Genomic DNA, 17,923 nt, shown 5'->3' with positions numbered 1-17,923 from the left:
GTTTCGGTTATTATTTATTTTTTTGTATGTTTAAAATAATATTTTTATACTAAGGGCCACATTTTTTAGTTCGCCTAAAGCCACTGCAGATCTAAGCACGGCACTGTGTCAAGCTATGAATAATTATCTGAGATAAATAGTCCAGTGAATATGTAAACCGAGAAAATGTCTTGTTATGGCCATTTTCTATATTTTCTCATGCTGGTTTACTTCGAAGTACGAATATATGAGCTCGTACCCATCTCGTCCCATTTTCAGTTACATTATTATAGTAGAATTTCGCAATAAATAAGCCTGGTCTCGGATATAGTAGAATTTTTCTGATTCTATCTTCATATAGTCGTTGCCCCATTGGCCCTCTCGTTTTTTTTTCCTTTCCCTTTTTTGATAAAGGGGGTATGGACATCTTGTTTTAGTATTTACAAAACATAGAAAAGCAGATGCAGCTTTTTTTGTATGTGGCTAAAAAAATGCTCTCTTGTATTCATATACTTTGTACAATCAATAAAAAAAAAATCTGATTTAACGTGTCAAATGATGTAGTGTTTAGAGATAAGATCTGAAACCAGTCTCGAAATTACTAGATACAAGCTAAAAAGGATAAATGATGAGAGAAGTCTCTACTTTGTTGTATCTCGTTACTTGTATTATTCTCTTTTCTTTACTCTATTCATTTTTATAAATTTCTCTACAAAAATAAAATTGTTTAAATATATAGTTCTCGCTTTCATCATCGATGTTTTTTTTTTCCAATTCTTTAATCAACATGTTTAATTTGCTGGGTGATTCCATTATTATTATTCTAGCATTTTATGAAAATAACTGCATCCCCGATTGATTCTTCAACAGTTCAACTAATATATAATCAAAGCTGCCCGAGGAATAAAGTAGATCACATTTAATGCCCATTAAAAAAATTCAAGTTACTTTTTGGAAATTTTAAAATATCATGTAATATTCATAGACAACTAGAATATTTTGAAATTATCATGAAAAACTTTAAAATTTTTATGTTTATTTTTTTTAACTTTCTTTTTAATCGATATTTTCTCTGTTCTAGTTCTGCATGTTCACAAGTATTTTTGAGATTGAAATTTTGCTATGAATTTGGATGAAGAATTCGAATTGAATGAACTTGAAATGTCAAATAAAAAAAACGATTGAAGCAAAAACTTATGTTTATTTTTTTAACTTTCTTTTTAATCGATATTTTCTCTGTTCTAATTCTGCATGTTCACAAGTATTTTTGAGATTGAAATTTTGCTATGAATTTGGATGAAGAATTCGAATTGAATGAACTTGAAATGTCAAATAAAAAAAACGATTGAAGCAAAAACTTATGTTTATTTTTTTAACTTTCTTTTTAATCGATATTTTCTCTGTTCTAATTCTGCATGTTCACAAGTATTTTTGAGATTGAAATTTTGTTATGAATTTGGATGAAGAATTCGAATTGAATGAACTTGAAATGTCAAATAAAAAAAAACGATTAAAGCAAAAACTTTGTCAAGGATTTTATCATTAGCTTCATGACTCCACTGAGATTCTGAAGTCTGAATGGCATTCTTCAGCTCATTCAAGTAAAACTTAAGATGAAAAAGAGTAAAAAGTATACAATGTGGTGTGGGTAAGTGTAATGGTTGCCCTTAACCTACTCTCTCTTGTTGTCATCCACTGTGTATGCTTCACTTTGTATCATGTGAATTTATAGGGTCCCTTTATTATTATTAGGTTTGACTAATATTCCAATTTGATCTTATAATTGAAAATCCATTTTACCAAACACCTTATAGTGACAACACTTAAGATATAATAGCCCATAAAGAAAGAGAATCTTCTTATCCTTTTGTCGTCCTTTCATTAACCTAATCATCCAGAGAGAATGTCTAAACGACTATGGAAACGATATTTATGACTACATTTATGTCGAAGCACACCCCTACACGTCCTTGCAAAATGGAATTGAGATTTTTTTTTTACAACAATGGAACTAAAAACTATGGAGTTAAAAACATGGACTCTTAAATCAACTATTAGAATTTAGAAATGGTAAATTGTTAGAATATATATATATATATGTATTAACCGCACACTATATAATTCCATCATGCTACTAGTACTAATCGTAGTGTACCATCATAATTTATCCACTATTACCTTCACATAAGTACACATAATTTAACCATCATAAATACACTTTTTCCATACTTTGTAACTTGTGAGGCATTATTAAAGAGTCCACTACATATAAATTTATCATGATTCTTGAAATTTACTAATGAAAGATTCTCTTCCTAAATATCTTTATATAATTCTATTGTTATTTTTATAATGTCTGTTAAATTAGTTATTTTTTTGGGTGAGAATCTGTTAAACTAATATACTCATATTAACCAGCATCTATATGATGAACTTATAAATAATTTTCACATAAATGAACTTTGTTACATCTCTTAGAATAAAAAAGAAAATTGGTTTATAGATGTCGACGGTATATAGGGGTCTCAAATTACAATATATATATTTTTAACAAGAAAATAGAATAATATTTTTGTTTAATGAGTAATACGTATGACTTATGCGAGAAGAGAGGACACGAGAGTTGAAAGTCAAAGACATGGGTTCGTGCATTTAGACGAAGGACAGGGGAAAGAACACAAAACAAATGCACGTTATTTTCTTTTCTTTTCAACCACTTTGCAAATGAAATACAATCAGAAATCCCCAGCGTTTAGAAATTTACGGGATTCAAATATAAAAAAGGGTAGATGGAGTGTGTGTAATGAGGGGAATACCCTACTAACTCATGTGTGATAAAATCTTAAAATCTAGATGAGAATATTTTTGTATTATCTTTTTGAATTAATCTGTTTTAATATGAAGGTTCATACCCCTGGCTTTTCCGGATTACAATAATACTTTATTTGACTACCTATTTAATGCCTGTAATCGAAATCTAAGAACTAATTAACAAAGAAAATCAAGTGCTCAATCCTGATAAAAAATGGGAGGTTTTATCTCAAAAGCATGCAATTAGACAAAGCTTGAGTATATCTGATACGTGCACCATGATACCGTTGCTGATTGTATGAATATATAAGGCATACTTACCTATTCTTAATCATTAATATGTTGAAATCGTGAAAAAACGACAGTGAACAGAAAGGTTTATAAAGGAAAATTAAACTTAGTTTCTTTTTGACAAAAATAAAAAATAAACATAATTATAATACAATTGTTAATTATGACTTTTTTATACAAGGAAATTATGTTGTTTTGTTATTGAAATATCAGAATATCTAAATGAGTTAATTAATTCAATACCAAAGAATAACTAAAAAATTAACTAAATACAATGGATAACTAAAAATTAAATATATAGGAAAGAGAAAATAAAAAACAACCAAAAATATCCCTTTTCTATTACATATTTACACAAATGTCATTTGTTTGAGATTTTTGTTTTCCGACAAGATATGTCAGTAACACTGTTCATCGCAGCTTCTGATGATATTGTTCATCATATATTTTTTATCGACAGATACTGTTCATCATCAAAAAATTATATACATTTTGAAAATATGGTGGTTAACTATTTGTTTAACATGATAACTACTATATCGCGATAAAATTATATAATTGACATGATAACAATTATATATATATATATATATGATATAGAATAATACAACAACAAGCTTACATTTAGATAAGATGTTAACTTTTAATAGATAACTATTTGTTAACATGTTAACATTAATATCTGATACTAATAACGTGTTAACAATAATATATGAGATTTGTTAACGTGATAACAATAAGATATGATGCTTGTTAACGTGTTAACAATATTATTTGTTAGTTGTTAACGTACTAACAAATAATATATGATATTTTGTAACATGTTAACAATGAAATTAATACATGTTAACGTTGTAATAAAAATAATATTTGCTAATAACAAAATCAAAAATTTTATACCAATACGGTGACCATTATGTCATCACCAATGTCATCGGCACTGCACAATCACCATCGTCTACCAGCATAACCAATATGATGGTGGAGTCATATTCATCGCCGTTGTTTTACTATCTTCGCTGTCGTTATAGCCGTTACCACCTTCACCATGAACTACTGTTTTCACTGTCACTGTCAATATCACCAATTTACACTTCAAGCTACTCCATCCTTCATCGTTCTTCTTCTTTTTTTTTTTCATTTTCTTATAATTGAAGATAGAGAAAGAAAGAATGTAATAAGATAAAAAAAGAAAAGGGTTAAATGGGGTTTTCCACATGAACAGTGAACAACAAACAGTGTTTAGGAGAGAGAACTAATTATACAATTATCTGTGGGTATATATTGCTATTATTGTATCTAAATATCAATAATAATTCTGCAGAATTAAGTACCAGAATAAGACACTGTCTAATGACGTAGTAGTTATATGCGATTCTGAATATTACCAATTACGGGCATGACATTAGAATGTATCACCACCGCACAAAGCATAATGAACACAAAAGAGGAAGAAGACATAAGCTAATTATTGTTGTGTAAAAGAGAAAGCATTAAATCATAAAAATGTTTGCAGGGGAGTGGGTGAAAATTGAGTCAGAACTTAGAAGAACTGAGACAGACAAAAAACAATTTTTTGGCTTAAACAATGGAGAAAATATGTGCCTGATGAACTCTGACACAACTTTTTATTATTATTTGTTTATTGAAACAAGCAATGAAATCAATTCTGGTTAACGTGCAATTCAAGTAATCTTTCAATGATAATGTATTCAACTATTTATCTTCTACAGTCTTTCCCACGATCGATCCACAAAGATTACAATTTACAATATATAAAAGTGTCTAATCGAGCTTTCAATTTATTTTGCTTTTCTTTAAGTAATAACTACAGAAGTTCTAAATCAAAAACTTATCATAGTTTCGTTCAAGTCTGGCTTTTTTAACACAATCACAATGTTTCTATAGTATATAATTATATTTATTTTTATAATCACTTCATATTTGGCGGCTGTCAACTTTTAAATTGCATAATCCGAACTAAATTAGGTTGAGCTATGAGCTATATATGAGTTTCTTTTATCTTTTTTAGAGAACATGTTTTTCTTCATCTCTTTTCTTTTGTTTTGTTAATATGCTAATGTTTTTCTTCATTTTTTTTTTCATTTGTTATCCTTTCAATAATGTATTAGTGAAAATGAACTAAAGTTTTCATAAATATATGTTAAGGTGGTTAGACGACTCAAACTAATACTACAAAAAAAAACTTGAATATAATAACAAAATATTTATATCATTACAATTAAAAATCTACTGACGACAAAAACAAAAAAACCTACTAAGTGCTAAACTGCTAATAGACTTACAGCACAACTTTATAGTATATCCAAAAGAAAAAGAGCTTTCAGAGAATCCGACACCCACGTGCAAGGGGAATGAATAAAGTCACAATAAATATTTTCTTTTAAGACTCTCACATTCACTCGCAGGGACTCGCATCATTGTCGCTTTTTTTTTATTCACAAAATTTTCAATGAATTGCATTATTGTACATTTAATAACATTGAATACTTCCACACATTAAGGTTATGTTACTGTGCTACATGTTGGAGGTGGGTTTAGCACCCTATATTTAGCTCAATAGATTCATCAAAATTCACCAGCATTACAATTTTGGCCCATTAGTAAAGCCCACAAAATCAATCCACCGTCATTACATCACCTACTCGCTCACTATAAAATAGAAGAGAAGAAGAGACCAAGAAAGAGGATCTCGGAAGGGAGAAGAGAAATAGCTCGCCAAGGGATGAGAACACCCACCTCGCCAAAATCTCCATCACCTCGCCAAAATCACTCCCACCTCGCCAAATTCACCATCACCTCACCAAAATCACCATCACCTCGCCAAAATCACTCCCACCTCGCCAAATTCATCATCACCTCGCCAAATTATCTGCCACCTCGTCAAGCTGACCTCACTTCATCACCTCGTCAAGCTGATCTCACCTCGTCACCTCGTCAAGCTCACCTCACTTTGTAACCTCGTCAAGTTGATCTCACCTCGTCACCTCGTCACCTCGTCAAGCTCACCTCACTTTGTCACCTCGTCAAGCTCACCTCACCTCGTCACCTCGTCAAGCTCACCTCACCTCGTCACCTCGCCACCTTGTCAAACTCACCTCGCCACCTCATCAAACTCACCTCACCATATCTTAAAATTTGTTCTTATTTCGTTGTCGACCTAAGCTTAATTTAACAGAAAATCTCCGAACTCTCCAACATAAGTTGACTTGTTTGACGCGTGTGAATCCACGTTCAACACTACATATCTTTTTTTCTACCCAAAAACACAAACAAGAAATGGACATAGATTTTTTTTTAAATAGTAAATCGACAATAGGTAATTATAAAATATTGAACTGAATTTATTCAACAATTTGTGAGGATGAGACTATGATGATTTTCTGACACAGTACTGTTTAATCAGCTTGACTTACTAGAGTTATGACTGATGGGTCGAAACCGGAACAAAAGCTTTTTAATATGATTGCACTAACTTTAATGAGTCCTTTATTTTTTAAGCTAAAATATTAAAGAATAAAATAATTAGGAAAGAAAGTCTTTAACGGGGGGGAAAAAAAAAAGAGAAAAAGAAATGAGAGACAGCGAAAAAAGAAAAGTCTGGTAACCTCATGGGATGTTTGCCTTGCTCAATTATTTCGATACTTTTGTTATGATTTTGTTCCATTCCTTTTCATTAATCGGATGTGAAAGGTATCTACTTCGTTTATTGTACAAAGGATGAAGAATTGTGTTTACATTTTTTTATATACTATGGTTCTAAAACTTTTGTTTTGTTTTCTGTTTTCGGCTATCAATATACGGAGCACAGTTTTATGCGGCATGAAAGTAGTGAACATCCATGATCAATTTAATACTTCTTTTTGGTAAGCAAACATTGATTAATTTGTGTGTTTACGCCTTTACGGACATTGACTATGGTTAAATGGTAAAGGTGGAATTTGACTAATTATGATTGATGGAATTAGGTAAAAATTATTGGTGATTTTTAACGAATCATGTTAATTAGTTAAGATTCGAAACGTTTAATTTGGCAATGGGAAGCCCCTTGGTGTGTCGTGAGATGCCACACAGCTGAAGCTTGGAGATCAGATCACAAATCTTTAGCTATGGGATATATTGTACTAAAATGATGTGTTTCACCCAATTCCTCATAAAATTCCACCAAGTTATGTCACCACTTTATAACCTGAAAAGGATCGGTCATACTAAGGATACAACTAGTGATAATTCAATACATTGTTTAACTAAATATGATACACCTGACATGCAATAATTTCGTTTTCATTTTTGAGTGTATTAAAGTAAGGATTTCGTTTTCATGCCGAATGGATTAACTTTGACTTTATTTTTAGAACTATTAAAAATGAAAGTTTAATTTTTTTATTACTTAATGTTTATGGTACTTAATTCTAACTTTACAAGTGAATATAAATAGCGTAAACGTTTTTGTTTTCAAAATAAAAATAATTTTGGTTCGTATAACAATACTTATGAATATCTGTTCCATAGTAGAATGGTGATATATTCCCCTTAATATTTAATTACGCATATAATATAATTTTAGCATCTATATCTTTATAAAAATTCAATTAAGTTTGTTTAGCCATCAAAGAAAAGATATGTGTAACTAGAAAGAAAATCACATATATTATATAATTCAGCCTGAAGATTTTAGTTACCAAGTAGAGTTTTTTCCCCATTCTTCGTAGGTTGGAATTAAAAGAATGTGCAAATATTTTATGTGTTTTGGTTTTGTTACGTAAAAAAATCTTATTGGTTTTGTTACATAATTTTTTCTTATGTTTCATTGATGTTAATATATATGTACAAATATTTTACATAGCAGTAACAATAGAAAATTCCATCCGAATAGCAGAGAATATATTAGGTAAAATATCTAATTACTTCTATTCACGTCGATGTTAGTAATTTTTAAAATTCTCATTACACCATCTAAATATAAAATTCCCTTTTTAATATAATTTTACTAAACATTTTTTTTCCTTCCCCCTATAGTTTACTATTAATTGCCCACTCGCTGTGAAAATGAAACAGAGGTTCCTCTGTGTCTGAAAACAAAATCACATTAACTCTCAAATCACTCGCAAAGACAAAGATCTTCCTCTTCTTCTTCCATTCGCTTTTCTCTGTCTCTCTCCTATATATACTCACCAGATTATAGTGTTATATCCACCAACCAAATTGAAACAATGGAGAGCCCTCCAAATGAAACAGAAGCTAAGCAAATCCAACTCAATGGAGCAAAAAAATCAAAGGGTGGAATCATCACTATGCCCTTCATCATAGGTAAACTTAACCCCCCCAAAATATATCTTTAAAAAATAAAAATCCACTTCTGAAAACGTAACCGCTCTTTGATTTCTCATAAAAATAAATCTCTCATTTTTATTGTTTAATTATGGTGAAGCAAACGAGGCGTTCGAGAAAGTGGCGAGCTATGGATTATTACCAAACATGATTATGTATCTAATTACGGATTACAGATTTGGAGTAGCAAAAGGAACAAATGTGCTCTTCATGTGGTCTGCTGCAACATATTTCACTCCTCTCTTGGGTGCTTTTCTCTCTGATTCCTATTTAGGTCGATTTCTCACCATCTCCATTGCTTCCCTCTCCAGCTTCCTGGTAATTTTTCATCTCTCTCCTCCTCGGTTCTTCATCTACCAAGATTCACTTAACCGGTTTGTCTTAATTAGCCAATCTGTTTGTGGCACTTCTCTGACAATTTTGTTTGCCTTTTGGAATGTTTGGTTTATCTATCCGGTTTGGCCGGTTAAATACGACTTCTAAGTTCTAAACAATCTGACTTGGTTTTTAGACCGGAACTGATCTAGCTGTCATTTTGTGATACTTACTTACAATTGTACTTATCATTAGACTGATAGAAGAATCCGTAACTGATTTCGAAAACGGAAAACTCTTATTTTAAATGATTCTTACCTTTTCCCGTTATATAAAAACACTTAAATTTTATACTAATCCAAAAATTTGCGATTTTTTTTTTTAATTTTTAAAAATTAAATGAAGGGTAGTGGTACGAGGTTTTATGTTTACTTTTTAGGCTATATTTTTATAATAAAAAATTGAATTTAGTTTTATAATAATATTGGAGTGGGTTGATTTAATATCGACATAATTCATCGTTAATGTACCATTGCCTTGGTGGTTCTGTAGTACGATATAACGTCTTATTATTATATACTATTCAATTAAAAATACTATACAGTAATAATAATATTGTACAGTAATTTCACACTTTGCATGTGACTTGTGAGACATTTAGGACTCGTCCTATGAAAAACATTGCTGCGTTATTGTTTTCTTATGTTTTTGTTACATTAAAAATGTCCTTTTCAAATTAATTTCTTAGCCTGCCAATTCCATGTGTTTTAAAAAATTAATTTTTTTTCAATTATTAAAATTTTAATTTAAAATATCCCTTGCAAGTGGTGTGAGTGACTCATGAGTGACCACAATGCGAACCATAATTTCAGATGTGACAATATTCCATTTCTTCAGATCTAAAAAAGGTGTGTGATTACATCAAAATTCATAAAAGAAAAAAAAAGTTACACAAATATTACATACACATAATTTTCTATTATCCTAAACTTATATGTTTATGCATCAACGTGTTTAGTCTGGTTTTATCTAGGTCCGGTTCGGTTCTGATTATTATTACTCCCTCTGTTCAGAATTATTTGATGTTTAAGGTTTTTGCAAACAGTTTAAGGATTCATTTAATTTTTATTTTTCCTACACTAAAAATATTATTTATAATCTATTTAAATATCATTCAGCCAATAAGAAGACAATCTGTAGAATATAAAAGGTTAAAAACTATAAAAATTTATTAAATTTTGCATTGAAAAGTGAGAACATCAAATAATTCGGAACAAAAAAAACCTTCTAAAACATCAAATAATTTTGAACAGAGAGAGTATTTTTTTTTGGAAACAAAATGTCTCTCTAACTTGAATATATTTATTTTTCAATTCAAGTTACATGATTTATCAGGGAAAAAAAAAGTAAAAGCAAAAAAAGCTTTTTTCTCGAACACATTTTCTTGGCACGATTTATACGTTACCCGGAATTCACTCACAATGTATGACGTCTTCGAATTAGTTATTTGTTATGACCCAATTCTTAGTTTTGTTTATAGTATAAGGCGACGACGACATATAGGTTATTGGCTTAAGCAAATTTCAAATTTGACGATATTTTTGTACAACTTGTCCGATTCTTAGGCAAACTCGACAATAATCTTATTGTAGGTTTATTCATCCACTTGAAAATCAAATGCTTAAATTTCGTTATATCGATTGATTTGACATGTTGGTACAACTATTTATCCCTATCAAATTGTTTTTTTTTTTTTTTAATGTTGGTAGGGTTAATTTTAGCAAAAATATTTTGGTAGGGTTAATGACCTAAGACTTCACATTCGACCTACCAACGTGTGCTCGTGGCCACGATTTTGTTGTCGATATGAAATATTGGATTTTTCTTCTTGGAAGTTTTCTCTAACGTACTTAATTAAGAATGTTTAGACGTGAGTCACGTGACGATATGTAATGTTTTGCTCAAAGTAAACCGGGGTTTATAAATCGAAACCAATTAATCAATAATCATTTTGTGAATCATATTACAGGGAATGGTCCTTCTATGGCTAACAGCAATGCTACCACAAGTGAAGCCATCACCTTGTGATCCCACAACGGCCGAAAGCCACTGTGGGTCTGCAACCGCACCTCAGCTGGCTCTTTTGTATTCTGCATTTGCCCTTATATCTATCGGATCAGGCGGGATCAGACCGTGTTCCTTAGCCTTTGGAGCTGATCAGTTAGACAACAAAGAGAACCCAAAGAACGAAAGAGTTCTTGAAAGTTTCTTTGGTTGGTATTACGCTTCGTCAGCTGTTGCTGTACTCATTGCGTTCACGGGCATCGTTTACATTCAAGAGCATCTCGGATGGAGAATCGGATTTGGTGTACCCGCAGTTCTCATGGTGATTGCTGCTTTGCTGTTCGTTCTAGCGTCTCCTCTCTATGTTAGACGCAATGTGACCAAGAGTCTCTTTACGGGTTTAGCTCAAGTTGTTGTTGCAGCTTACGCGAACAGGAAGCTAAGCCTACCAGATAATCAGGACTCTTTTGATTGTTATTATCACATGAAAGATTCTGATCTCAAAACTCCAAGTCCCAAGTTGAGGTAAACCTAATATATACACATATAATTATTAAGTGTCTTCAGTTCGAGGATTTTTCACAAGCAAGAAAGACCATACTCTCTTTATTAGTTCTTAAAGAAAGCATGTTATACAATAAGCATAATGTCTGATTTCCTTAAATTTGATATTCTCTTTATTAGGTTTCAGAAAAGCTTGTTTTACAAGAAACATGATCATTACACTCTCTTCACTTTTGATACTCTCTTGAACAACCCTTGTTATATAGGGAATATGATGATCTCTCATTACTTTGATAATGCCCTTTATGAAACATGGTGAACTGTTCTTACTTTTAAGCTCTCTTGGTTGAGTTTTTGAATATAGCTTGTTATACAGGAAACATGATGCTTTCTTTTTGCGTTTGATATTCTCTTGATTAGGTTTCTGAATAAAGCTTGTTTAATAAGCAACCGTGAGGAGGAGATTGGGTCAGATGGGTTTGCTTTGAATCCATGGAGGCTATGCACAACAGAAAAAGTAGAGGAGTTCAAGGCATTGATCAAAGTCATACCAATATGGTCCACAGGCATAATGATGTCCATAAACACTAGCCAAAGCTCGTTTCAGTTGCTGCAAGCGACTTCCATGGACAGGCGTCTGAGCCGCCATGGTTCAAGCTTTCAAGTACCAGCTGGATCATTCGGTATGTTCACAATCATAGCCCTAGCCATGTGGGTCGTTCTATATGACCGTGCCATCATCCCATTAGTTTCAAAGATCCGAGGTAGACCTTTTAGGCTCAGCGTTAAGCTAAGAATGGGGTTAGGGCTATTCATATCATTCTTAGCAATGGCGATTTCCGCAATGGTCGAAAACTTCAGAAGGAAAAAAGCTTTAAGCCAAGGGTATGCTAACAATGCTAATGCTGTTGTAGACATCTCAGCGATGTGGCTTGTGCCACAATATGTGTTACATGGATTAGCAGAGGCTCTTACTGCAATAGGACAGACCGAGTTTTTCTACACCGAGTTTCCTAAAAGCATGTCTAGCATTGCGGCATCTCTGTTCGGTCTAGGAATGGCTGTGGCTAGTCTACTGGCTAGCGTGATCCTCAATGCGGTCAATGAACTAACCTCAAGAAATGGTAAGGAGAGTTGGGTTTCAGATAACATCAACAAGGGTCACTACAACTATTATTACTGGCTACTCGCCATCATGAGCTTCATCAATGTGATCTATTACGCAATATGTAGCTGGTCGTATGGTCCTTTGTTCGACCAGATGAGGAATGGTAGGGTTAATGGTGTAAGAGAGGAAGAGGAGTTGCTTGACATTGTTGGGAAAGGCTTCGAGAAGGAAGATCGAAGTGAAGTTGTTAAAAATGTTAAAGAATAATAAAAATCTTGCAAGATTGCATCTTGTCTATAAAAAGGGACCAAAAACCATAGGAATTGGTATTTATTGCATTGGTGTGCGTGTTGTTATTTGTTAATCAGTATTAAGGTCTATATATAGATGTGTAATTAGATTAGTGTGTGTTTGCGTTTTAGGGTTTTTGGTAAAAAAAGGTTTATGATTTTTGGGTATGTAATTTTTTTACAGGCCAAGTTGTTTGTTGTATAATATGTTATTGCGATTGATGGAGACTTCTTTGTGTATATTGTTGTTTTATTTCCTTTTATTCTTTCCCATATATATGTATTTCATATACAATATATTAATGCAAAATGAAAAGCATATAAATTTATCTCAACAAGTTTGAAGTTAAAAAAATTCTGTAAACCTACTTTTTTAGACAGATCTTATGAAGAAATACTTATTTTCGACAGATGTCCACAATGGACAAGTGTATTAACAAGTGTCACACAATCAACATCTATTTATGCTCCCAACGAAGAAAATTTCTTCCGCCATTGCTATTACGTACATCTCTAGTCCCTCCTCTTCTAATAATTGGACCAACACTGCTGACTTGAGTCTTCAACTAGATCGAAGAGTAAATTTAAACTACCTGTGGCGAGGAAACCTTCACCGAGCAAGCTTGCGGTGTAAGCGCCGATGTGTCTATCATACTAGGCACTAGCAATCATTCCGGCGTGTCATACATTATCTTCTCTCTTAACAAGAAAACTAATTTGAAAAAATATTATAAAACGAATACTCGTACAAACAAACTATCAAATTTAGTAAAACTTATGTTGCTAAATAAAAGTAGAAAACATTTGCTATTTCCATGTTTTAAAATAAGAGTAAATGAGTAATTATATCGCAGCATAATTAAGTAGAGAAAATATTGTGATTGTCCTTAATAAAAAAATCAACAAAAAAATATTGAAAAGAACTTAAGAAACAAAATGTGTATATTGCGGACTAAGTACTATGTATGAGCTATCAAAGTCCAACACTCCACCTATTAAGTGAAACCAGTAAAATCTGGAAGAAAAAACTCTCTCTAGATTTTGGTATACATTCTAGATATATATATTTCTTTTATGTATTTTTTTTAATGAAATTTCTTTTATGTATTAAGAATGTTTACACTAACATGTTAACACCCACATAATCTTGTACAACATAGTTACAGTAACAATTAGCAAGTAGGTGACTAATTGCAGTGATATTGTTGTTATGAGCTCTCAAAAACATTTAAAAAGCTGGTAATGTTGAAAAATGTGAAAACCTAAATCATAACTACTAAAGTTAGAAATAAAAGTAGTACCACTCGATTTCCTCGCTACCAACAAGAGTATAGGATATTAAGATGAGGCAATTCTATTCAAAATGCTCCGGGTAAATGAAAAGATTGAGAAGTGTCGTTTATTTTACATTGTGTTTTTAATGTCACTTATGACTCTTTTGCATAAAAACTAATATGTCACTACAGAGAAGTATATGAATATTAATTAAAGGCTTGTTTTGTGGAGTGGAGGAGGCAAGTCTTTGAGGCTGAGGGCAGTTGGAGTCATCCATAAGTTTCCTCCGGCTATAACTTCTCTATTTCCTTCTCTTCTAATTTCAACCATCACTGCCTTCATATTTCCTTCGGTCCCCGTAGACCTTCCTTCTATCTCTACTGTTTCCTGCAGTTGGACCTGCACTATTACAGAAACTTAAGCATTTATATTTTTTTTTTTAATATTTCAACAGACAAATGTAAGAAAATAAAATTCACCTTTGAAAAAAAATAAAAAACAAAAATGAGTCAAATGACAGTCACTGAGTAGAACTTGAATAATCGAATGTCTAAACCCTTCTAAGTTTATAATTATATCCGTAAATTATTGCTTTGGTTTTTCTTAAAAATTTGTTCGTAGCCTTCTTGTTTATTTTTGCTTTGCTAACAATAATACAAAGGGATGACATATATTTTGTGAATGATTATAGACTTTCAACTCAATAATAGTTTTACCATACTGGTGTTGGTCAATTTTAAGACAAATAATTCTTAAAATGAAATTTGGCTTTATAAGGACTTAAAGTGTTGATTAATCGCCTAATGTCTAAAAAATCATTTAGGTGTTTGTAAGACGGTTTAAGCGTTTAGAAGATAAACTCATATTATAATACAAAATATCATGATTCATAACTAATAAAATTTAAATATCCTAAATCTTAAAAATAGGTTAAAAGTTCAAATCACAAGAAAAATTTGTTACTAAAAAAAAAAATAGAAAACATATATGTGAATTCTACAAAAACATCTATTTTAGAAATAAAAATGTTAAACCATAAATGACAAATTAGAAAATAAAAAAAAATATTCGTGCGATTTCACGATATCAAACAACATATAAACTTTTGTAACCATGTATCTATGAAGTCAAAAATTAGAATTTAACTATAAATATGAGAAATTACAAACAAAAAATTAAAATTATTTTTAATTGATTAAAGACATCATAGAACCGCCTAAGACTGTTTAGATTCTCCTAAAGCTGTCTAGAAACACCTAACTCTGCTTAATAACAAAAACATCTAATACCAACATTTAGAAGATAATCAATATGGTTTATGAATTGATAAAATATATATATATATATATATATATATATATATATATATCGAAATAGAAAATGTTAGAAACTACTATATATATGAACCAAAAGAAAAGCAAAGACAAAGATAGAGTAATATTCACCGAAACACGTTCGGTGATGACAAATTTACATCGTAAAATCCCTTTTTCCAAATGGATTATTTTGAGGCCACTAAGGATTAGGTTTTCTAGTTGGCTACGGCCTGTCCCATTGGCTAAGCCATCGAGGTATGATCTCATTTCCAGGACGAGCGAATCTTCCATATCTTCTCTCTGTGATTATATAAACGATATCATTACAGTTTTTGTTGTATTTATGATAATCACTCACTAAGCCATTGCGATATTAATTGGCTTTTCCCATCTAAGTTAGGTCTTAACTAATCTATTGTCGTTGGTTGATAGTTGATACAATAAAATCTATGATTTGTCTCTTTATACTAAACATTCCAAATCAGATCAACACGGTAAGGTGAGTTCACTTTTGGAAAACGAGTTTTGTGATGCAGCGTATATTTCTTCTATTTTAAAAATTTCTAGATCTTTTTATACAATTAATCTAATTATGGTTCTTCAGCTTTATAGAGATTAATAATATTGAGATCTTTTTTTTTTATCTCAGAGATCCAGCTTTGGTTTGCTAAGTGATGAAGAAAAATTATTATATTTTTTTCTAGTTTAAATTAGCTATAGAAAACTTCAAAAACTTGATGCAATTTTTTTTGTAAAAATAGATTTTTTTTTTGCTTGCATAAAAATTTAAACATATCAATATTATTGAGATTTAGTCTAAAATTATTATTTATCTTTTTCTAAGTTTTTTTATATAGTTAGTCTAATTATGTTTGTTCAGTTTTTGAATTTTTGATGGTTTAATAATAAGTGATATTCAGTACAGAGATCGCAATAAATCTAACAAAAATGATTGGTTTATTTGGAGATTTTCAAACGAAATGAATAACCAGGGCCGGTTCTGGATTAAAGTAGGTAAAGCCCTTGCTTCAGAACGCCAAAAATATATATAAATTAAAGGCATTAATTATTGAAAAAATGTGTTGTAGTGTAGTGGTTTATCCCTCCAAACATGAGGCTACAGATATAAGCTTCAGCATTTTATGAAAAAATTTTATTAATAGACTTTTGGGCTTTAGACGTTCAAACTTATTGGGCCGGCTCTGTGAATAACATTGAGATTTGACAATGATATACCACTTGCATGGTAAATAGATATCTAATTGGATTTGATTGGAGCCATGCATCAATTAAAGCTATCTAACTAATTTATGTACGTCGTATGTATTGATATTTCTCTAGGCCAAATATGATTTCTTACACGCATATTCTTCAAATCTCAATCAATATAATTTTGATTTTTAAGTAATGCTATATATAGCATGACAACTTTAATTCATGTCAATCAAAGCTTACTAACTTGATCAAAACCATTGTGTTTGACATTGATGCTAAATGGTGTCATCAATATCCTCATCCATAATCTACCTGTGGCTATGAGTTCTTCATCACATTCTCTTCGAATCTCAATTACTACTGAGTTTAGATCTCCTTTCTTCCCAACCACTCTTGCTTCTATCCTTCTTCCTAGATTTTTCATCACATTAAATATAAAATTAATTATGTTAATAAAAGTTCTAATAATCGATACAAACAAAAGAAAAATCATTTTGTATGGTTTCTTTGATAATATATATACACACGAATACAACTATAACCTAAACTATAGGTAATTATAACCGAACCAGATACCATATGATCTTCAGAGTTATATTTTATCAACAAAATATTTAATATTAATAAATTTTAGCAAAATGTTAATGAGATTCCTTACTATTTAAGAAGTTAACTAAAAAATTTTAACTTATCTAGTCAGATAATACTAGAACAAAGAGGAAAAATAAGAGTGAGAAGTCGCACTTGAAACTTGGCCGTCGAATATAACGAGTAGTTGAGATCAACCGAAACATGAGATCCTCCGGCTGAGTACACCGCGGTGGCTCCCATCAATTCCATCAGCGTCGCAATGGCTCCGGTGTGAAAAGTCCTGTCCTCGGTCTAAATATGAACGTGTATTAATAGTAATACAATATGACACTCATCAAAACTAGTATCAAACACAACTTTTTTGTCATCAACGAAGAGCCACTATATGTATTGCATATAAAGAATCAAATAAAATTTGAATCATGCGATAAAGTTGATAAGAGAACAGAGTTTTTGCTAAAGCGTCTTCTCGGATATTATTCTTCTTAGAGACAAAATGAAGAAGAGGGGCCTAACAAGCTTTCTTCCTCCTTTTGATGGGATTTACATACAAAAATTTTAGAATCATTTACCAAAACGCGATGTGTTACCACCAATTTACACCGTACGATCCCTTTTCCAACATAGATTACTTGAAGGCCTTGGAGGATTAAACCGGGAAAGTGGGCATGGCTTCTTTCTTTGGCCAGCTCTTCCAAATACGCTGTCGTTTTGAGGATGGCCGAATCTACCATCTTTTATTCTTTCTATTCTATAAATATGAAGCTTTGCTATTTTGTTTTCATCTTTAAACTTGGTTTTTTGTATCTTCA

At 31.3% G+C, this 17,923-nt stretch overlaps 2 protein-coding genes across 4 annotated transcripts; one reads left to right on the top strand and one right to left on the bottom strand.

The window, feature by feature from the left end:
* Positions 1-8,162: 8,162 nt before the first annotated feature.
* LOC18010582 (protein NRT1/ PTR FAMILY 1.2) lies at positions 8,163-12,934 on the top strand. 2 transcript variants are annotated; one of them, XM_006392887.2, is made up of 4 exons: positions 8,163-8,412; positions 8,534-8,751; positions 10,778-11,337; positions 11,737-12,934. In XM_006392887.2, the coding sequence occupies exons 1-4, from the start codon at positions 8,316-8,318 to the stop codon at positions 12,689-12,691; spliced, it is 1,830 nt and encodes a 609-aa protein (XP_006392949.1). In that variant the 5' UTR covers positions 8,163-8,315; the 3' UTR covers positions 12,692-12,934. The 2 variants fall into 2 exon arrangements, with proteins under 2 accessions (XP_006392949.1, XP_024006155.1); XM_024150387.1 differs by having other exon boundaries at positions 8,291-8,412; positions 8,610-8,751.
* Positions 12,935-16,749: 3,815 nt separating this feature from the next.
* LOC18010380 lies at positions 16,750-17,905 on the bottom strand. 2 transcript variants are annotated; one of them, XM_024150606.1, is made up of 3 exons: positions 17,684-17,882; positions 17,263-17,402; positions 16,750-16,927 (listed from the first exon to the last, which is right to left on the bottom strand). In XM_024150606.1, exons 1-3 carry the CDS (start codon positions 17,843-17,845, stop codon positions 16,750-16,752), a joined length of 480 nt encoding a protein of 159 aa, XP_024006374.1. In that variant the 5' UTR covers positions 17,846-17,882. The 2 variants fall into 2 exon arrangements, with proteins under 2 accessions (XP_024006374.1, XP_024006373.1); XM_024150605.1 differs by having other exon boundaries at positions 16,787-16,931; positions 17,265-17,402; positions 17,684-17,905.
* Between the last annotated feature and the right edge of the window lie 18 nt (positions 17,906-17,923).

The sequence above is a fragment of the Eutrema salsugineum genome, unplaced genomic scaffold, assembly GCF_000478725.1.
Source record: "Eutrema salsugineum unplaced genomic scaffold, Eutsalg1_0 scaffold_7, whole genome shotgun sequence".
In the NCBI taxonomy this organism is placed as follows: Eukaryota; Viridiplantae; Streptophyta; class Magnoliopsida; order Brassicales; family Brassicaceae; genus Eutrema; species Eutrema salsugineum.
This window is presented reverse-complemented; position numbering and strand designations above follow the sequence as displayed.